This window comes from Epithele typhae (genome assembly GCF_022376455.1).
Source record: "Epithele typhae strain CBS 203.58 chromosome Unknown BXZ73scaffold_125, whole genome shotgun sequence".
In the NCBI taxonomy this organism is placed as follows: Eukaryota; Fungi; Basidiomycota; class Agaricomycetes; order Polyporales; family Epitheliaceae; genus Epithele; species Epithele typhae.
Genome location: NW_025954316.1, coordinates 57,190 through 75,498, shown reverse-complemented (window position 1 = coordinate 75,498; position 18,309 = coordinate 57,190). Strand labels below are relative to the sequence as shown.

Here is an 18,309-nt window from a genome sequence, read left to right as displayed (position 1 = left end):
GCCGGCCACCGACGGGTTCATGGCAACGGCAGACGTCGAATCTGCGTCGAGGAACTCGGTCGACGCGATGGATGGCACTGCGGCGCCAGCGGATGGGTGGCGCGAGCAAGCAGCACCAAACAACAAAGTCCGAGACGGCCGGAGTGGCCCAGCTCCCCTCTTCGCCTTGTCGAAGTCCCATCCACGACCGCAACTTGTTCACCGCCTCGCGATCGGCCACCCGCCAGAGCTCTCTCGCTGAGCTCGATTGGCACCACGCCTTGTCTTCTTCTTGTCATCGCTCTCTCTCTCCCGCCGTCGATGGCTCCCTGTCTTGCACCCTCCATGACCCTTATCAGCCATTCGTTTGGCGCATATTCTCCAGCCATTGACAGGTTCGAGCCCGCCGGGCCGTTACCATGGCCAGACCATCTGCAATATCTTGAAGCTGCAGATGTGCGCCATTGTGCTATTGCGATAGTCTATACAGTGACAGCGCACCCAGTTCCTCATCGGTACGTTCCCCTCCATCTCTCGCGCATACAGCCGGATACATACACAAGCTCTCTAGTAGGGCCCAGAAAACTATCCTTCCGAGACCCGCCCCTCACCCCGTCTGGACTTGAAACATGACCCGGATTTTCGAAAGCCCGCGTACGTCCTTGACAATCGCTCTCTTGCGCATTTGCTCATTCCCGGTAATAGAGCTGGGAAAAACTTCCTTGATTGCCATGCGCTCGACACGTCTGCACCGACGGATTTCGCCGACGTCCTGATCGCCCGTTCTTCCCGGAGCCCCTCCAACGCCAGGTTCACCATCTCCATGTACGCACCCCACCGTCCTCCACTGCCTCGGGTCACGACGCATCTCGCATGGTGCGTGGACTTCTAGCCACGTTAACTGCGAATTCCACTTGACGCAGCGCCTCGAAGCCTGGGGACACCAACGCCGCGCACAGCGCGCCAAAGGCGTCAGACCGGGGCCGCTTGGGCAGCGGGTCTCCGGCGCCCGCGCGCAGAGTCAACGCGAAGGCCTCGAGACCGAGAAAACGTGCGACGCCATCGGGGCGGGCGCGTACACGAACGCCTCGCGAGGCTCAGGCGTGGACGAAGATGTCGGCACGGGTGGGGGGCTGCAACGGACGGGCAGTACGTGCAGCACGGTGCACGTTCAGAGGAGGGCGGACGAAGGAGGCGAAGCGCAATTTGGAGCGCGCGCGGCGAAAAACACAGGCTACAAGGGCCAGTTCGCGCAGTTGATGTTGAAGTACGGGTATGGAGGCGGGCCGTGTCCGACGAGGATGTGAGGCAGGCTTCACCGGCACCCACAGGGTGAGTATAGGCATGGTGTTCCTGTACGACAAGACTGTTTGTAGCCATTCACCGAAGTTGATAAGATACGTGTCCTCTACTGCATTCAATGTGCGAGGCCTGTTCCACAGTGATTCCAGGAAGGATGCACCATGTAGTTGAGCAGAGCCCTTCGTCCTCTCCCTCTCAAGCACGACGAGCGAGCTCGCGCGGCTACTCAGGGGGCAATATCTAATCTAATCAATATCGCCCTTGGCGCTGATAAGCCGGAGCAGGCAGCCTCCTGTTTCCGCTTCGTCACATACCACCACGACGTGCGGAGTACACAGGTAACAGACCATCCAGATAACGCTCTTGTGCGTATATGTGCTGACGAATATTCTCCTTCTTGCAGCAGGTAAATGCCCCCGATTCCGAGTACTCTCCACTCCAGGGCAAGTGCTACCTTGTGGATATCACTCACGAAAACGTGCTAATTTATCCCATTCCACATCCCAGCCATGGAAACTCCCATAGATCGTCTCAACGACGATGTTCTGCTCATCATCCTCTCCTATCTCGAGAAGCGAGATCTCTGCGCCTCTTCGCTCACCTGCAAACACTTCCATATGGTTTCCTCTCCAAGACTCTGGACAGTTCTTCCGATAGATCGGGCCTTCTTCGTATCCTGGTGGCATGGTAATCTCGGCACGAACGCTCATCATGTCCGTGAGATAGTGATCCATCCCAACTTCGACAAGCCACCTACGCTTCCCGATGTCCTGTTCGCAACCAAGAACATCCGTTCACTCAAAATAACCCATATGTCTCTCCACTATGACGACCCGCGTCTTTCTATCGCTCTCGCAGAACTGCGCGAGCTCCGGACACTCTCTTGCAACTGGATCGAGGACAAAATGCTGCCGACGATCCAAAGCATCCCCTCTTCCAATCTCACAAGCCTCAGTCTAGCCTACGAAAGCGACACAAACGCTTGCGTCGACCTCCCCTCCATCATCTCCGTCGTCAGATCCTTCCCTCGCCTGCATGATCTAAAGCTGGAGTTCCTGAAGCCGACCACTGCCATCGACATCACCAGCTACCCGCCTTTCACCTCCATCCGGCAGCTCACCCTCAACGGAGTCACCGGACCTGTGACAGACATCATCTATCTCTGCCCCAACCTCATCTTCCTGAAACTCAGTGTCGAATATCTTCGCGAAGGGGACCCTCACCAATCCCGACCGAGATGGCGCCCTTCGCCGATCCCTCGACTCACCCTCACGGTTCCGCGCACGCAGGCCAAAGACCCCATTGTCTCGTTGCTGGAGCGACGGGCCTTGCGCGCGGCACACGTTCGATTCGCCATGCTGTGGAAGTTCACGGAAGACGGTATTTCGCTCACGAAGGGCGAAGCCACGTCGCGACTCACGCGCATCCTCGACGTACTCAAACCGCACTCCCTCCACCTGGAAATGTCAGCGATGTGGACCGCCAATCTGTCTGATCGCACGGGAACGCTCTGGAAAGAGGTCGCCGCAGCCGCGCCGCACCTGCGCGCGCTCGTGCTCGATGTGGACTCATCCTACGACAATACCGAGCACGAGGGGCCGCGGATGTGGTCGCCCCCGGTACGTCGCGCTCCGTCCGATTCGAGCGCGCCCCATGCTCACCCGATATTCTCCACCCGCCAGAACGCGCTCGCGGCGGAGCTCGCGCGCCTCCCGCTCGTCTGCGTCCATCTCAAGGCGGATCCAGAACCGCTCGAGCCGAAGGGAGACGCGGACCGCCAACGCCTCCGCGCGCTCGCCGCGTTCTCCGGGAGGCTCGCCGCGGCGATCCCCACACTGCGCGTCGTGGGCGTGTCGGACGGGTGGCGCCAGGAGCGGAGCGTGCGGTCCACGCGGTGGTGGCGCGTCGAGCGCGGCGACGGCGCGTCGCGGTGGCTGGTCGAGCTCTGGCGCGAGGACGGGGAGCGGGCGCTGCGGCTCGTGCAGAACGAGGCGTTTTGCATGTCCGATCTTGACGGTGAGGAGATGACTTGAGCTCTCATCTTATGCAGCGGCTGACTTGTTTTCCTGTAGACATCTACTCGGAGAAGTGCCGTTACGTGCCGAGGTAAGCGGGGAGCACGCCGAGCGGGCCGCGAAGACATTCGGAACCCCGCTGTCGCCGCGCGAATGCGGGAGACCGGACGTGAGGGGACTGTCGTCTCGCGCGCCGCGGGCTCGTTCGTCACTCCGAAGACGGCAGAGCCCCGCGTGCGGGCTCTCGCGCGGGGATCGCTCGCGGATGGGACGTTGGTGCCGAATCAGGCCGAGGTGCTCACGGGCGATATGGAGGGGATACCGGATGGTCTCGCGAGGATCTCGGGGGGAAGGTGGGCGGGACGAAGCTTTGGTCCCAAGACAACGATAGGAGGCGGTACTTAAAAACGCAGCAGCGTGCGGCGTGCTGTAAGCTGGCCATCTATTCACTAGTATTACAGAGTTGTCGCAATGTCGCCAACTGCCACCCTGGATTTTGATCGACGGTGTCCAACAAACCATAGTAGGAGCGCGAGCGTCGTTAAGTGCCGTGACGAGAGTAGAGTAACGGTGAAGCATGTGAAGTAACACCAAAACATGTCCAATGAGAGCACCGCGACCGCGACCTCACGCCCCGCCACTGAATCCGTACTTGGCCGTGAACTTCGCGAACTCGGCCTCGCGCGCCCGCCGCGCCACGTCCTTCCTCCGCTCCTCCTCCGTCATCGGTGGCGGCGCGGGCTTCGACTTGCGCGCGGGGCTCGACTGCGACGGCGCACCGAGCGCGCGCTTCAGCCACGAGGGAGAGTTTGAGCGGTGCGGTGCGGGAGGGGATGGCGTCGGGGACGCGAGGCCGTACTGCGATTGGAGGGTGCCGAACGCGGACTCGTAGTCCTTCGGTTTTGAGCCGGGGCGAAGTGGGGTGGTGGAGACGGCGGTGGAGGTGCTCGCGAGCGATGCGAGGGACGGAGAGGATGGGAAGGAAGTCTGGGTGATGGTTGCGGACATTGCGGAGGTGGTCTGGGTCTGGGCGGTGGTTGCGAGAGGGAGGTGGACCGGAATGGTGGGCGCAGAAGTAGGAGGAAGATGCGCGGAGAGGTGCCGATGCGGTTGAAGGGGTATGCGTAGTTGTGGCGAGTGGTGGGCGAGGCGACGATCTTATATCGACCTCAGACTCACGAACGACGATTAGGTGTGCCCAGGCGTCCACCTGAGGTCCGGGTTTGACTCCACGGGGCGCCTGTTGGTGAAGTGGCACTGCGCACTCATCGCAAGAACCCTGGATACAGCTGTGCGCACTATGACTCGCCTGACAGTTCGCCGCACCGAAATCGGGTTTTGTCGGAGATGCAACGGCGGCGTGAAGGCACTGATACGATTCAGGAGCTTCGGGAATCGGGATGCTTAAGGGGCGTAGACTGGAAGGACCGAGGTCTTCTTCGGGGCGGTACAAACTCTGAAAGACAGCGTTCGCCGAGTCACCGACCGGGAGCCTCGCGAGAGGACGCTCGTCATATCGCAGCCGGCCAGAAGCAGAACCATTGAGCGCCTGAAGACGGGAAGCAGGACTAACCGGATGGTGTGCACCTTACAGTGACCCAGCATGCAGCAGTACCCTGCGCCTCCCGCTGACGTGCCGCGTTGTGTGGTAAACATAGCGTCGATGCGTTCCGCTTCGGAAGACCGGCCGGGGACGATTCCGCGCGGCAATGGCTGGCACTTGCATGCAAATTCGAGGCACATAGATGCTGCACGAATAGGTCCATCAGTATTTGTTCCTCACAAAAGCAAACCCAGACCAAGACGCACCTGACCTGTCCAGCGACGCATGTATTGGCATCGCGTGCACCGCGGAGAGGCCGTCTCCATGTTGATCTACGGATCCACCCGGGAAACCACTTAACGCCATGTCGCACGGGTCCTGGGCGATATGAGCAGTGCAAAGTTGACGCCAACGATGGCCTGAGGCTCATGGAAATGGAAACGGACGGTCAAATGGAAACCACAGGTATACGGCGGGGGCGACCAGGGAACAGGGTTATCCCAGGGAAATAACTCACTCAGTATGAAATGAGACCGCCATTTCTCAGCGCACCAGGTCACACAGTGCCCACGACGAACGCTGTCCTCCCATACCACACTTCGTCAATTTGCATCGGCGAGCTGTTGCAAGGTTCTGGGCGTCCAAGATCGTGCGAGACTTGCGGAGATGCTTGGCAGAAATGCACGTTCTTGAAATCGAGACGCGCGTGGGGAAGTGCGAGGGTCTGAGGGATCGGGTGCGCAGCCGGGGATTCGAGGAGGAGGACGGAGGAAGAGAGCATGGGTGGCTGACTGGCGCCGGCCGAATCGGACTCGGAGCCCCGGCCTCCGCGGTTACCGGGCCCGTGGTCGGAGCGCGGTCAGGCTGACTGCGGCAGATCCGGGGACCGCGATGACTCTTTCCACATCCTCCAGTTCACAGTGTGCTCGGATTCGTGCCCAGGTGTCGCACGCGAGGCATCCACCATCCAGAAACAGCTCAAGTGCATATGTGATAACGAGGGTTCTCCTTGAGCAGCAGGTAAAGGCTCCGGATTCCGAGTTCGACCTCACGTTTCTACACTCCAAGGTAAGTGCGATCTGGCAGGCATTACTTATGCCAACGTGCTCATCTATCCCTGTGCAGGACCAAGTCATGGCACTCTCAGCCATCGATATTCTCAACGACGATATTCTCCTCATCATCCTTTCCTACCTCCAGCAGCGAGACCTCTGTGCCTTGTCGCTCACCTGCAAACACTTCCACACGCTTTCCTCTCCAGGGATCTGGAAAGCCGTTCCGATAACATGGGCTTTCTTCATCTCCCGGTCTCATGAGAATATCTACACCAATGCTCATTATGTTCGTGAGATAGTGATCTATGTCCACAACAACGCACCTCAGGTCTCCGATGTCTCGTTCGCAACCAAAAACATCCGTTCCCTCAAGATAGCCTATCTATCCCTCCTCTCTGACGACCCGCGTTTTTCTAGAGCTCTCTCAAGGCTGGGCGAGCTCCGGAAGCTCTCTTGCCATTGTGTCGATGACAAAATGCTGCCGACGATCCAAAGCATCCCCTCTCCCAATCTCACAAGCCTCAGTCTAGGCCATAAAGGCGCTCCCGTCGACCTCCCCTCCCTCATATCCGTCATCAGATCCTTCCCTCGCTTGTATACTCTCATTATAGAGGACCTCAAGCTTACCAGGGCGGTCGACATCACTAGCCACCCGCCATTCGCCTCCATCCAGCAGCTCACCCTCGACAGGGTCACCGAACCTGCGACAGATCTCATTTACCTCTGTCCCAACCTCAGTTCCCTGGACCTTGGTGTCGACTACACTGGCAAAAGGGACCCTCGCCGATCCCTACAGAGATGGCGCCCCTCGCCAATCCCTCGACTCTATCTCACGGTTCTGCGCATGCAGGACAGAGACATCATAGTCTCGTTGCTGGAACAACGAGCCTTGCGCGCGGCACACGTTTGATTCGCCATGCTATGGAATTTCACGGAAGACGGTATTTCGCTCAGGAAGGGCGAAGCCACGTCCCGACTCACGCGCGTTCTCGACGTGCTCAAGCCGAGCCGTCTGGCCCCGCGGGAACTCTCTGGCAAGAGGTCGCCGCGGTCGCGCCGCACCTGCGCGCGCTCGTGCTCGTCGTAGAATCGTTCGGCGGCGGCGGTACCGAGGACGGGGGGTGGTCGCAGATGTGGACACCCCCGGTACGTCGCGCGCCGTCTGCTTCGAGCGCGCCGCATGCTCACCCGATTCTCCACCCGCCAGGACGCGCTCGAGGCCAAGCTCGCCCGACTACCGCTCGTCTGCGTCCATCTCGAGCTCGAGATGGACCCAGACCTGTTCTATCGGCGGCCTGGGGACGCGTCGGAGCACCCACGGGAACGCGCGCTCGCCGTGTTCCCCGGGAAGCTCGCCGCGGCGATCCCACACTGCGCGTCATGGGCGTGTCGGACGAGTGGCGCAAGTTGGGGGGCTTGCGGTCCACGCAGTGGTGGCGCGTCGAGCGCGGCGAAGACGGCGGCGGCGACGCGTCGGCGTCCCTGGTCGAGCTCTGGCGCGAGGACGGGGAGCGGGTGCTGCGGTTCGTGCAGAACGAGGGTTTTTGCATGTCCGATCTTGACGGTGAGGAAATGGCGTGAGTTATAGTTTTATCCAGTGGTTGACTTGCTTTCCTATAGAAATCTACTCGGAGAAGTGCAGTTACGTGAGGGGGTAAAGTTGGGGCAAAGGGGGAGCACTCGGGGCGCCACGAAGGCGTTCGACGCGGCCCGCTCCCGGCGTCGTTCGCACTAGAGGCCACGCCGTGCAGTGTGTGGCTTCCTGAACTGTCACTGTGTGGTCGCCTATCTTTCACATGCGCCTATCCACCCCCTGCAGAACAACTATCCAGGCTATACATCGCCTATCCAACCTATCACACGTCTGTACCAATGGGTTTGAAGGGCTTTGCAAATTTGTGAATAGATTCCGCTCAGATGATCTAACCTCGTGCTGTCCCAGGTTTGATAGATTTTCAATTACGAACCCTCACAAACGGCCTATCCGCGAATGTGATGGTTGGAGGATGTATGCCGTATCCTGCCTAGCCACAGCGTGATTAATGGCCTATCCCCCTCATGCAAAGGGCACGTCCACACCCTGGGGGACTCGAGGACACCGCAACAAGTCAGCTCGTGCAACTTCCCGGGTCCCCAGTTTGACGTGCAGCTCGACATGGGGCTGCTGTGGTAGCGTCATAAGCCGTCCTCTGATGTAGCCGTACATATATTTAATGCACGTTGGGCTTGTATGCACGGGGTGGGCACACGTACGGGTCTCTGGATCTACTGGTTCTCAGGGTCGGCCGTGGCAGGCGCATCAGGAAAACCCCAACATGCGGATTCGCACTAACAGCGTGGAATTGGTCGTAATGGAACGACTAACTAGTTTCTACGTGAGGGGCCCAAGTAGTATGCCGGGGGGAGCTGTGCATATGGAGTCATGAGTGCATTTGCAGACACAACCATGATTACGACAAGCTTAAGCTTGTAGGTGGGAGGCTGATGTATCGTACACACCCAAGCCCGAGCAAGACCAGGTCGGGGAAGCCGGTCTCGCTTCCAAGGTCGGAGAGGCTCACCGTGAGCGGGCTCCCTCGCGACTCGCAAGGCGTGCGGCGAGCGCGTGACCCTGAGCAGGCTCGTGAGGTGGGTAGAGCGGAGGTACTGCGCGATCGTCTGCTACGGGAAGTTGACTGAACGGCGGCAATGGGGGCTGGTCCGAGATCGTCGTCGATTTCGAGTAGATCGAGCTCTCCCGCCTCGCGTCTGTGGTCGGACGCGGAGATCCGAACCCCCGTGCGTCGTGGACTCGTGCTCCGCAGCGGAATGCGCACCCATCGGCTGGTGAGAGCGGGCCTTGTGCAGCCTGCTTCTGCGCCTGCATGCTCCGTTGGATCTCCTCTGCGAGCGTGTCGACGGAGGAACGCGAAACCATGTCCACCTCATCCTCAGTCTCTGGTGACGGTGCGGGTTCGGGCTCGGGTGTAGGCGACTTCAGGCGCGTGCGAGAGCTGCTGGGTGCAGAGTCGTGCCCATAGCTGGTCGCATACGACGTTTTGCGGGACCGCGTCTGCTGCTCGACAGGGGCATGGGCGCGGATAATTTCGGATATCGAGGGTGCCACCGTCTTGGGCGCCGTCGGGGGATCGGTGGGCCATGGGTACCTGGGGAACTCGGTCGCCGCAGGCCCGGGGCTCGTGGACGGGGATGCGACGCGTCCGTTGGCCTTTCGCGAGCGCGGATGTGGAGAGCGGGTGCGAGTCCTCATCCGCGTCCGAGTTGCTGTCGCGTTCCCACTCTCGCTCTCGCTCCCGCGTTTTTTTTTGCGGGGGGAGAGCCCCACCGAGCTTGACGCCAGGCGGAGGCTTGGGCAGCGGGGGCTGGTAGATCGGGAGGAAGCCGACCTTCAGAGTCTGCATATCCGCCGAAGCCGTTCATCCCATCAACGAGGGTGTCCATCGTTTCCACTGCCGCGACGAGTGCGGCCACGACAACCAGCCCGAACGCGGGGTCGTGGAAGAAGAGCTAGTCGTCGACTGGCGTTGACGGTGTTAGGTCCTCGAAGTGGGAGAGGGAGGACGGGTTGGAGTCGCGGACGGGGTACGAGCTGCTGCCATAGCTGGTGAGACTGGTGATGTGCGTGAAGGGCCGGAGCGTGCGCGAGAGCGCACCTTATTCGAGCTCTCGTCCGGGCTGTGGGGAGCGCGGGGCTCGGCGGAGGGGAACTCGAGGAAGCTCTGGACGTGTTCAGGCAGCTCGTCGTCATCGTCGTCGTCGGCTCTGTCGTCCCAGCCTCGGTCCTGGTCCCGGTCAGGCTGGTTCCAGTCTCGCTCTGTGTCCCACGGGCGGCTGGAGGACTTGGGTGTTGGGAAGCTCAGTTCGTGGCGCAGGCTGGCTGTCTTGGACGAGCGGCGGCCATGTGTGCGGCGTGCGCGGAGGATCGGGCACGCGGGATGTCACGGGGGTGGGGTAGTCCTGGAGAGCATGGGAAGAGAAGGGTGATGTGGATTTTGCGGGGGGAGAACGGCTGGTGGGGGAGGCGGGGTATGGTTCCGTGGAGGCAGGTTGGTCACGACGGAGGGAGAGGAAGGATGATCTACGGGGGCCTTCTGAGAGAATGACGAGGGCGGGTCCTGGGCCCACACGCGGCTTGACATCTGGGGTGTGGCACGTCTTGACACTAGCGAGCGAGCGCGTGGAAGGAGCGGTGGATGTATGAGAACAGGAAACGACCGAGGACCGTGTGGTCGACGCCCTTGCTGCCGCACCCGTATAACTTCCCCTCGCGCACCTACGTGCTGTGCACGAGCCGCTGAGCGACCCACCGCGGAACTTGACGGAGAGCATGACGAGGTTCATCGCGATGCGGTTACCAGGTGGGCGCGCCTGGACGACGAGCCTGTTTCCCTTCGGCCAGATATCGAGCTCGTCATGCACGATGGTGAGGTAGTGGCCGACGGGGAGAGGGTTTAAGAGCGAGTTGCGCACAGTGTTGAAGAAAGGCGTCAGAGCGGGAATGTGGGGTCGAGCTGTGTGGACGCTCCTGTTGATGAATGACAGGGGTGCGAGCTTGCTCGATATCGTGGTACATGGGTTATACTAGAGGTGGCGTCGTGGCGTCGGCAGTGGCACGCCCGTGGAGGCTATTTTGCGATTCCGACGGATGGTGCACTGAACCTTGCGCGATGGCACGACACGTGGTGTCGAGCGGTGAGAGCGCACATAGCTCCATCACCGGCGGGGCGAGAGGAGGGGAGAGAGCGAGATGAGAGTACAATGCTGGCGGTTGACGTCGGCTTCAGAGATGCGGGTGGTTTGGATGGCGGAGTTGGCAAGGGTATGCAATCGGTCAATCTGCATGGTTTGCGTAAGGATGTGGAAAGTGACGCTGAAAAGCAAGAGAGCCTCGCTTACCATAGCTGGCCGAAGGCCTCCAATGCCCCGTTGAGTCGCCCCACACCACCTCGTTCTTCTCCATCTGTGACGTCTCCTGGGATACAATCGGCTCCATCATGTCCACATCCCCATTGCATCGGTTTGGTGTTCCTGAGGCTCGTAGTGGGATGTTGACTGCAACGTTGAGCGCGCCTTAGGCTGCAGTTTGGGAGCGATGCTTGAGGGACTCGGTCTAGGGCTGCATCTGCTGCACGTCCTTGAGCATGTCAGGTTCTGCACGGGAGGTGGTGTACACGTCGCTGTCCTTGGATTTGGAGACGGGGCGCACAGCACAGAGCTTCGTGTTCGTGTTCATGTTCGTCCTTGCCCTGGCCCGCCGCCGCCCACCGCGAGATGTGCAAGTTTGCCAGTGGCGAGGATTCGGCAAGGCCAGAATCCATCCACCGGCTAGCCTCGCTGTGGGCCGCACCCGCGCCCTCGAGCTTCCAAGGCCGGGTATGATGAGGCAGGTCGGATGAACGCGATCGAGATCGAGGTGACCTGAGCGAGTGAAAGAGGTCAGTGAACTGCTGAATCAAGTACGGAGGAATAAAATAACGCCGTCACACGCAGACCCTCTGCACATGCATACCAGAGTCGACACAATAAGTGATGTCGTCTGGAATCGGAGGAGCGCCGCTTGAGCTGCCCCGAGGGGATGCTGTTGGCCGCACACTCCACTGATTCCAGACAACACACCCGGAAGCGTCGCATCGCCACAGGCATGCACATATTTGACTCCATGGTAGAGGAGTAGAAGAGGACGGAGTGCACAGGAGGACGTTTAACTTCTCACCTTTGGACGGAGCCACGAGTATTGCACACAGCTCACTGACGAGTTGGTACACATGTACAGGGACGAGCAGCTGCCATAAAGGTGCGCTTGTGTGCTGCACGTGAGGATTTTCTGCTGTGGGCAGCGAGGCAGAATGGTGGTGGTAAAAGCATAGCTGAGGGCGGGAGGGTGGTGGTGGAGAAGACAAGCACCAAACCGCAGAGGCGTCAGACCCGCGCTCAACGCGTACAATAGACGCCTACCATAGACGCCTACGCACGACGGTACTCGGATTGCGCGCACTTGGCTGAATTGCGCGGCGCGCGCAGTTCAACCGAAGCTCGCCCCTGCCGGTCGAGGCTTTCAAGTCTGCTACGCACACGCGCGAATTTTGCTGATGACCGCAGGTTGGGGAGACAGGATACGGGCCCCTTGCAGCCGCAACGCATGTGCTTGCCTCTCCCATCTAGCGCCGCCGTCTAGCTGAGAGACCAGATACATATAACACCGATGCCGCTACATCCGCTTAATAGGTACGGTAACGTAGTGCCTCTGGCCCTTGATAACGGTGCTGTGTCGAACAGCTAAAGAGACTAGGTCTTGAAGGGGGATCAATGGAGGAGGGCCGGGCTGTGCTGAGTTGATGTACACGCCCTCGTCGAATAGCTGCAGGCCGAAAATGTTTGCGCTAGGGCACCTAAACTCAGCAAGCCGAAAACGAAGTCCACTGAGAGCACTCACAACTGCCCCCATGGTGTGTTGGTGATGTTGATATCGGAGCACTGAAGCCACCGAACGTGGGCGAGCAGACAGGGCGGAATGTGAGGTGCCTGGTAGTGGAATATGTCCTGCAGCTCCCCAACCCAGTAGCGTCCGAAGGGCTGCTGTCGATCGGTGGGAATGATGACGATGCTATTGGCAGAGTGCGGATGCCTTCGCGCTGGATGATATCGCGTGCCAGAAACCACGGCGTGCTCGAAGAAGGTGGCGACATCAGGGACAAACACGGACCCCGGTTGGGCTACCTCGATGTAAGAGTGATACATCTGAGCCGGGCTTCTCTGTCAGATATGTGCAAGGACGGCGTAGTAGAGCTCTACGCTCATGCTCTCGCGCACAGAACGAGCCCCCAGCTCTAGTTGAACGCCATCTGTTGTTTCGTCAGTCGATATAACACCGGAAGCGTTGCGAAGCAGGGAGTCGGACTCACCGTCCTCATGTGCGCTCTTCAGGTCGTTGGCCAACCCCTGCACCGTGCCTCTGAGGTCTTGGGTAGCAAGGCCCATCGCATCAAACGTAGCCTTGACCCTGATGTCGACACCGGAGGCATCCACTTGCGACATCTGTTCAGTGCAATTAGTCGGGGCTAGACTCTCCGAGGCGCATGAAACCGGCCGGCTTACAAGCTGATTCAACCTCACCATCCGGTGGAACTCTCGGAAGAACGTGCACTCAAGCTCCCCGCCAGCGTGGCCTGAAGTTTTGAAGCTCTTCAATACCTTGTTGATGCGCTCAAAAAGGAAAGTCCAGAACTCTTTCATCGGCCCAAAGTCCCTCACAAACTCCGCCGTGTGAGTGGCGTAATGGTGGTTTGGTTTGATGACCTCCTCTCCGTATATCTAGGAAACGTTGGTAAGCAGGTGTTTATCGCTAGCTTTAGCAGTCAAAGCTCACCTCCAACAGATGCGTGCAGTACTGTCGCATCAGCTGCGACGCGGTGAGGAGCTGTGTGCTGTTGACGCCTGGGAGCAGAAGGAAGGATATCGCGGCACAGAGCATAAGGAAGTTCGGGGCGTCAGCCGGATTCATGTGAGTGTCAGTATTGACAGGGCCCTCCTCCTCTTCCTCTTCCGCCCATTCCTCTTCTTCATCCACTTCAATTGCACCGTCGTCGTCTGATTCAATAACCGCCTCCTGCCGTGATTTGGGGTTTTCGCTGTAAACGATGGGCAGAGCTGATTTTTAGGGTGCTTACCTTCGCTTTCTCTGTTGGTCGCCTCTCTCGTGACGATTGTCGGCTCGGAGTTTGGCTAGCTGCCTGTAGAAGTAGACGGTGACCTTTTAAGTTTTCACAGTCTAAATGAAAATACTGCGCGACTAACCTGGCCCTGAACGCGGGTTAGTAGGGCAGACTTGGATTGGCTTGCGTGCCGCTTGGCTTTGGCACGCTTGAGCTTGCTCATGCCCTTGAGCCGCTGGGCTTCGCCTTTGAGCCACAGCTTCCTTTCGGCAAGCTTGGTGCCCTCCGGATCTGGAGGGCACGTGGCCCAGAGCTCTGGTATCTGGTAGTGACTGGCATCAGCATACCAGTTAGCGGCAATAGTGGTAAGCTGATTCCAACCAAGAGAGGGGCAACCACCGTCGCTAACGTTCGCCATTGGTCTGCACTCAGCGAGCCGCCAGACGCATCCCCTATACCTGAAGGGAGTCGCCCGAGCTGGGTTGGAAGATGTAGCTGCGTGTGCGTGTGAGTCAACTTCCCCACAGCGACGGGAGGGGTTTACACACATTAGAGACCATTGATTGAAACCGCAAAAGCTCCCTGTTCTTGCGAAGCACGCCAAGCTTGATCCATATGTTGTGGAAGTGGTTTTTTACCAAGCCTACGAACAGCAGTTAGCGGTGAGATATCCACGATGACAGAGATGGCCTGCCTAGGAATAGATTGTGCATGGGATCCACGACGATTTGACGGCACATGTCAAAGTACGGAAGCTTTGCGAGCTCCGACCACCGCGTGGCATATTGCTTGACAAACTTGTCGCGGGCCGAAGTTGATGTGCAACTCTGGTACCTTTCCATCATCTCGCGGTGCTCGTGATCACTTCTTGGCTGAAATGCTATGTGTCGTCATCGTTAGAAAGAAAGGGCATGCAGGCTCTATAGTGCTTACTTACCACCATCTTGGAACGACTCTGGTGTGGCCCGTTTATCCTTAGTGATCCAATCACGTGTGCAGAAAAACGTATGAGAGTGAGAGCCAAAGCCGCCAATCTTGTGAGCGGCGGGCTTGTCACAAAATACGCCAACAAGAATTACCCTGACCAAACGGCCGTGTGGGCATCGGGGGGTTGGGAGCCATACACCGTCTTTCCATAGAGAGAGAAGCTCGCTGATGAGGAGGCTGAGAAAGTGCTGCACCTCGTCCGCATTAGCCTCTCGAGGCCCGGGTAGAATACCCCAGAGCAACAGAGATGCGGCACGAAACCTGGTACAAAGTTTCAAGATCCCTCGAGCTCCGAATGTTAATCAGGGCTCACCGCAGCTTGGGAGGGAGATTGACAATGCTCAGAGATATGGGGCATGAGGAATGTGTTGACGAATAGTGGCTTCGAAGATATGAGAACCTTTTGCAAAGAGTCAGGGAGCTAGTACGACCATGACAGATGGATAAACGCACCAGTCGCATGCAAGAGTAACGCCTATTCGCAGCTCGCCGTCTGGATCATCTTGGAGATCAAAACGGAAGAACGGCTTGCCATCTGGGCCAGGGAGATCGCGGCACACTCCTCCATCGAAGATGTCTCTGAACACTCCGGGGGTCCTTGGGATGCGATGCCAAGCCTCAAGCCCTTCTTCGACGCCGGGAATGGCCAAAACCGTCGCAAGTAGTTGTGTGAGGGAGACGTACGGAAACTGAAGCTGTGGGGTTGGTGGCGTCTTGGTACTTGCTCGTCGCCCGTGGCGAACAAAGAGGTGGTGGCCACATGCGGTACATTTTGCGTGCTGTTTGAGGGGCGAGTTGCTAGAGGTCAAAAACACTTTGAGGCATTGAGGGCATACGGGAGCAATATTGAATTTTGGTTCGATGCCAAGCGACTTGATAGTGTTGGCGAGCGATGCTGGGAGGCTGGGAATAAGGTCGACGCGACCCAGTGCATGAAGAATGTACGCAACGGCCGAAAGAACCGCATTGGCAAACCTAAACGGCAGATGTGCAACGAGATGCAGCCACACAGCCAAAAAGGTTGCTATCAACACCGCGGGGTGGATAATAGACAGCGTTGACCAAGCAGGAAGGCGATGCAAGCCTTCAGGGAAATCGGAGCAGGGTTCGGGAACTAAGGATGGAGTGCGTTAAGGGCATGCCCTAACGTTGCAAAGATGACCTGACCTTGGGGCGTGCCACGAGAGCCGTTTGGCCGGTCTGTATCAGTTGCCGTGAGAGGTTCCTTATGAAGTTTTGTTCAGATGAGAGTATGTTAGATGATAGGAAAGCAGACACACCGTGCTTATGTTCTCGTCATCGACCACAGCGTCGACCATTTCCACATCCTCCCACTCGCCGTTCTCCGGCATGGCGCCTGCTTGTACCGCGTCAGGCGAAGCCTCGCTGTGCGCCTGAGCCGCATCCAGTGATGGAGACGTCAACCTGGGGGCCACCTCCTACACCAATGACCCGTTGAGGTTGAGAGGCAACTTGAAAGCGAACAAACAAGCACCAAGATCACTTACAGTCGAACCCGAGCACCCACTCCCAACGCGCTGCTTCCCTCCCGCTTGAGCCTCCTTGCATACGGAGAGCTCATCCTTTGGAATGGCTTTGATGAATGAGCCTGTATTAGGGCGTCGACTCTGCTTCAAATGAGAGTTGCGCGTAGTTCTTCGTACCCACGCCCCGTTGCATTGAGCACAAGGGCAAGGTACTTTGGGTTGGATCTTTTTGAACTGAGGGTAAAAAACCTCAGAATCTAACACCTTAAATGTGAACAGCTCACTGAACTAACCATTTTCCAGATGATGCCCAGATGCCAGTGATCAGGACTTGAGAAGGCAGGCCGTCGATGGCCGCATGAAGAGAGGGGTGACCAAGCGCGCAGACGACCGAGCCCCGACGAAAGTTCGCCTAAGGCCACGCCGGCGCCTTTCCTCTCATCGCACGGCGCCGGAAACACTGAATATCGGAGAGATAAATTTGTTCAAGCACCAGTGAAACAGCACGCAGGTTGTGGACGATCCAAAGGCTGAATAATATCATATATCCCATTACACCTCAGCCGCCTTCATGCGCGAACAAAGCCCATCAATAGATACACCATCATCCATCTGCATCGCCAACACTCCATTCACCAGCTTCTCCACCTCAGGGTCCGCACGTAGTATCTTGCGATGACGTGGGCGCGGTTGTGGACGTAGGTGAGGATATCCGTCGTCCTTGGCGTTTTGCAAGATCCGAAAGTGGAACTAGGAACTGTGTGTCAGACGTCGTGAGGAGACTAGATGAAGACGAGAGGGTTTACCGTAAAATCATCCACGGCAGTAAGGGTAGACAACCAGCCCTCGCGGGCGTATAGGGAGAGATCTTGCTCCAGTGTGTCGGAGGCAAATTTGCGCAACCATGAGGCCGGGCAAGAACGAGTTATGGGGCCGTTTCTCATAGGCTTGATGTCCGCTGCCCAGAGCGGAGCACCCACCTGGTCTCTCGACCAGCCCAAAAACCGGTCGAGTTTTGCAGTGACCAGAGGGCGATTAGGCATTGGGAACGGGGACCACACATCCATCGTCAAAATGTATTCGTTGGGGTTGATAAAGATCCCATCTTCCTTCCCCTTACACATGGTCAATTACTGAGAATCACGGAGAGAGAAGGACTCACAGGAATGGTGACCACACGGATTTCAAGCTCCATTTGAATACGAAGCCTCTCCTCGTGATCCACAGGTGGTATCTTGCCCTGTAGGACCATCCGAACAAAGATTTCGGAGGCTGACGACGGAGCCCTGCCCGAGTCGTCAATCGGCACCAGGTAGGTTGCTCGTTTGGCCATGCGTTCACGGCGAGAGGTGGCGTTGGCCTCAGTTCGACGAAAGTGGCTGCGCACTGTGGGCACGAGCAGTTGCTTGGGCATTGCGGGTGAAGAGATCGTCGGGGGAGCAACAGAAGGGCGGGCTGGCAGACCGGAGAGTGATGGGCATTTTGAGTCTAGGAGAGGTTGATGGAGCAGAGGATAGATGAGGGAAAACGAAGAGATCGCTTCGGCACAGGTGGGCTATCATGCCCATAGATCTGGCAGAGGGCAATGGAGCAGAGGATGGATGAAGGAGAACGAAGAGATTGCTTTGGCACAGGTGGGCTATCGTGCACGGGATAGGCGGCACGGCCCCACGGGAGGCGTCTATTGCACGGGATAGGCGGCACGGCCCCACGGGAGGCGTCTATTGCACGGGAAATCGCCCGAGTCCATCCTCCTCCCAGGCATCCCTTCTCCCACCACCTGCAACCAACTCTCAAAACTCGCAAACTCGACACTTAAGGTCCCGGAGTTACCCCGATCAAGTCGGTCAGCCGGGACACCGCCATTTGCCGAAGGTACCGTTCACCCGGGCTCGGCCGGACTCACCCGGTTACCTCGGCAGAGTCGTCCGGCCGGACTCACCTGGTTTTCCTGGGGGAGCCGTTCGGCCGGACCCGGTTGAAGTAAGTATGGTGTATAGTATGTGTAAATATGTTGTAGGGTGTATGTAAAGCTTCAATTAGGTAGCTTGGCATTATGAAGGGCAGCTAATGGGGTATATACCGCACGCTGCACAGGTAGGGCTAGGGTGTGTTACAGCACAGAACCCAGTCACTAGGTGCCAGCTGAGCCTACCCAAGGACACAGCAGCCACCTTTGTGACCTTACTATCTGACATAAGGTCTGGCACAGTGAGCAGGGTCCAATGCAAGTAGTGGACCACCGGGCTGTGGTGCGGGACCGACACACTGGGTGGCAGTACACAGATG

General features: G+C 58.3%; 1 protein-coding gene across 1 annotated transcript; it reads right to left on the bottom strand.

Moving 5' to 3' along the window:
- Nucleotides 1–8,254: 8,254 nt before the first annotated feature.
- BXZ73DRAFT_82618 (uncharacterized protein) lies at nt 8,255–17,434 on the bottom strand (the record flags this gene model as incomplete). The annotated part of the gene is made up of 28 exons (XM_048023747.1): nt 8,255–8,300; nt 8,456–9,003; nt 9,041–9,289; nt 9,548–9,771; nt 10,172–10,405; nt 10,791–10,946; nt 11,101–11,312; nt 11,644–11,701; nt 11,967–12,069; nt 12,124–12,283; nt 12,328–12,647; nt 12,705–12,736; nt 12,797–12,929; nt 12,990–13,205; nt 13,261–13,522; nt 13,562–13,644; nt 13,689–13,916; nt 14,005–14,041; nt 14,222–14,426; nt 14,484–14,794; nt 14,987–15,557; nt 15,701–15,758; nt 15,814–15,972; nt 16,042–16,254; nt 16,314–16,480; nt 16,623–16,770; nt 16,827–17,135; nt 17,183–17,434. 28 exons carry the CDS (start codon nt 17,432–17,434, stop codon nt 8,255–8,257), a joined length of 5,694 nt encoding a protein of 1,897 aa, XP_047871570.1.
- Nucleotides 17,435–18,309: the final 875 nt, after the last annotated feature.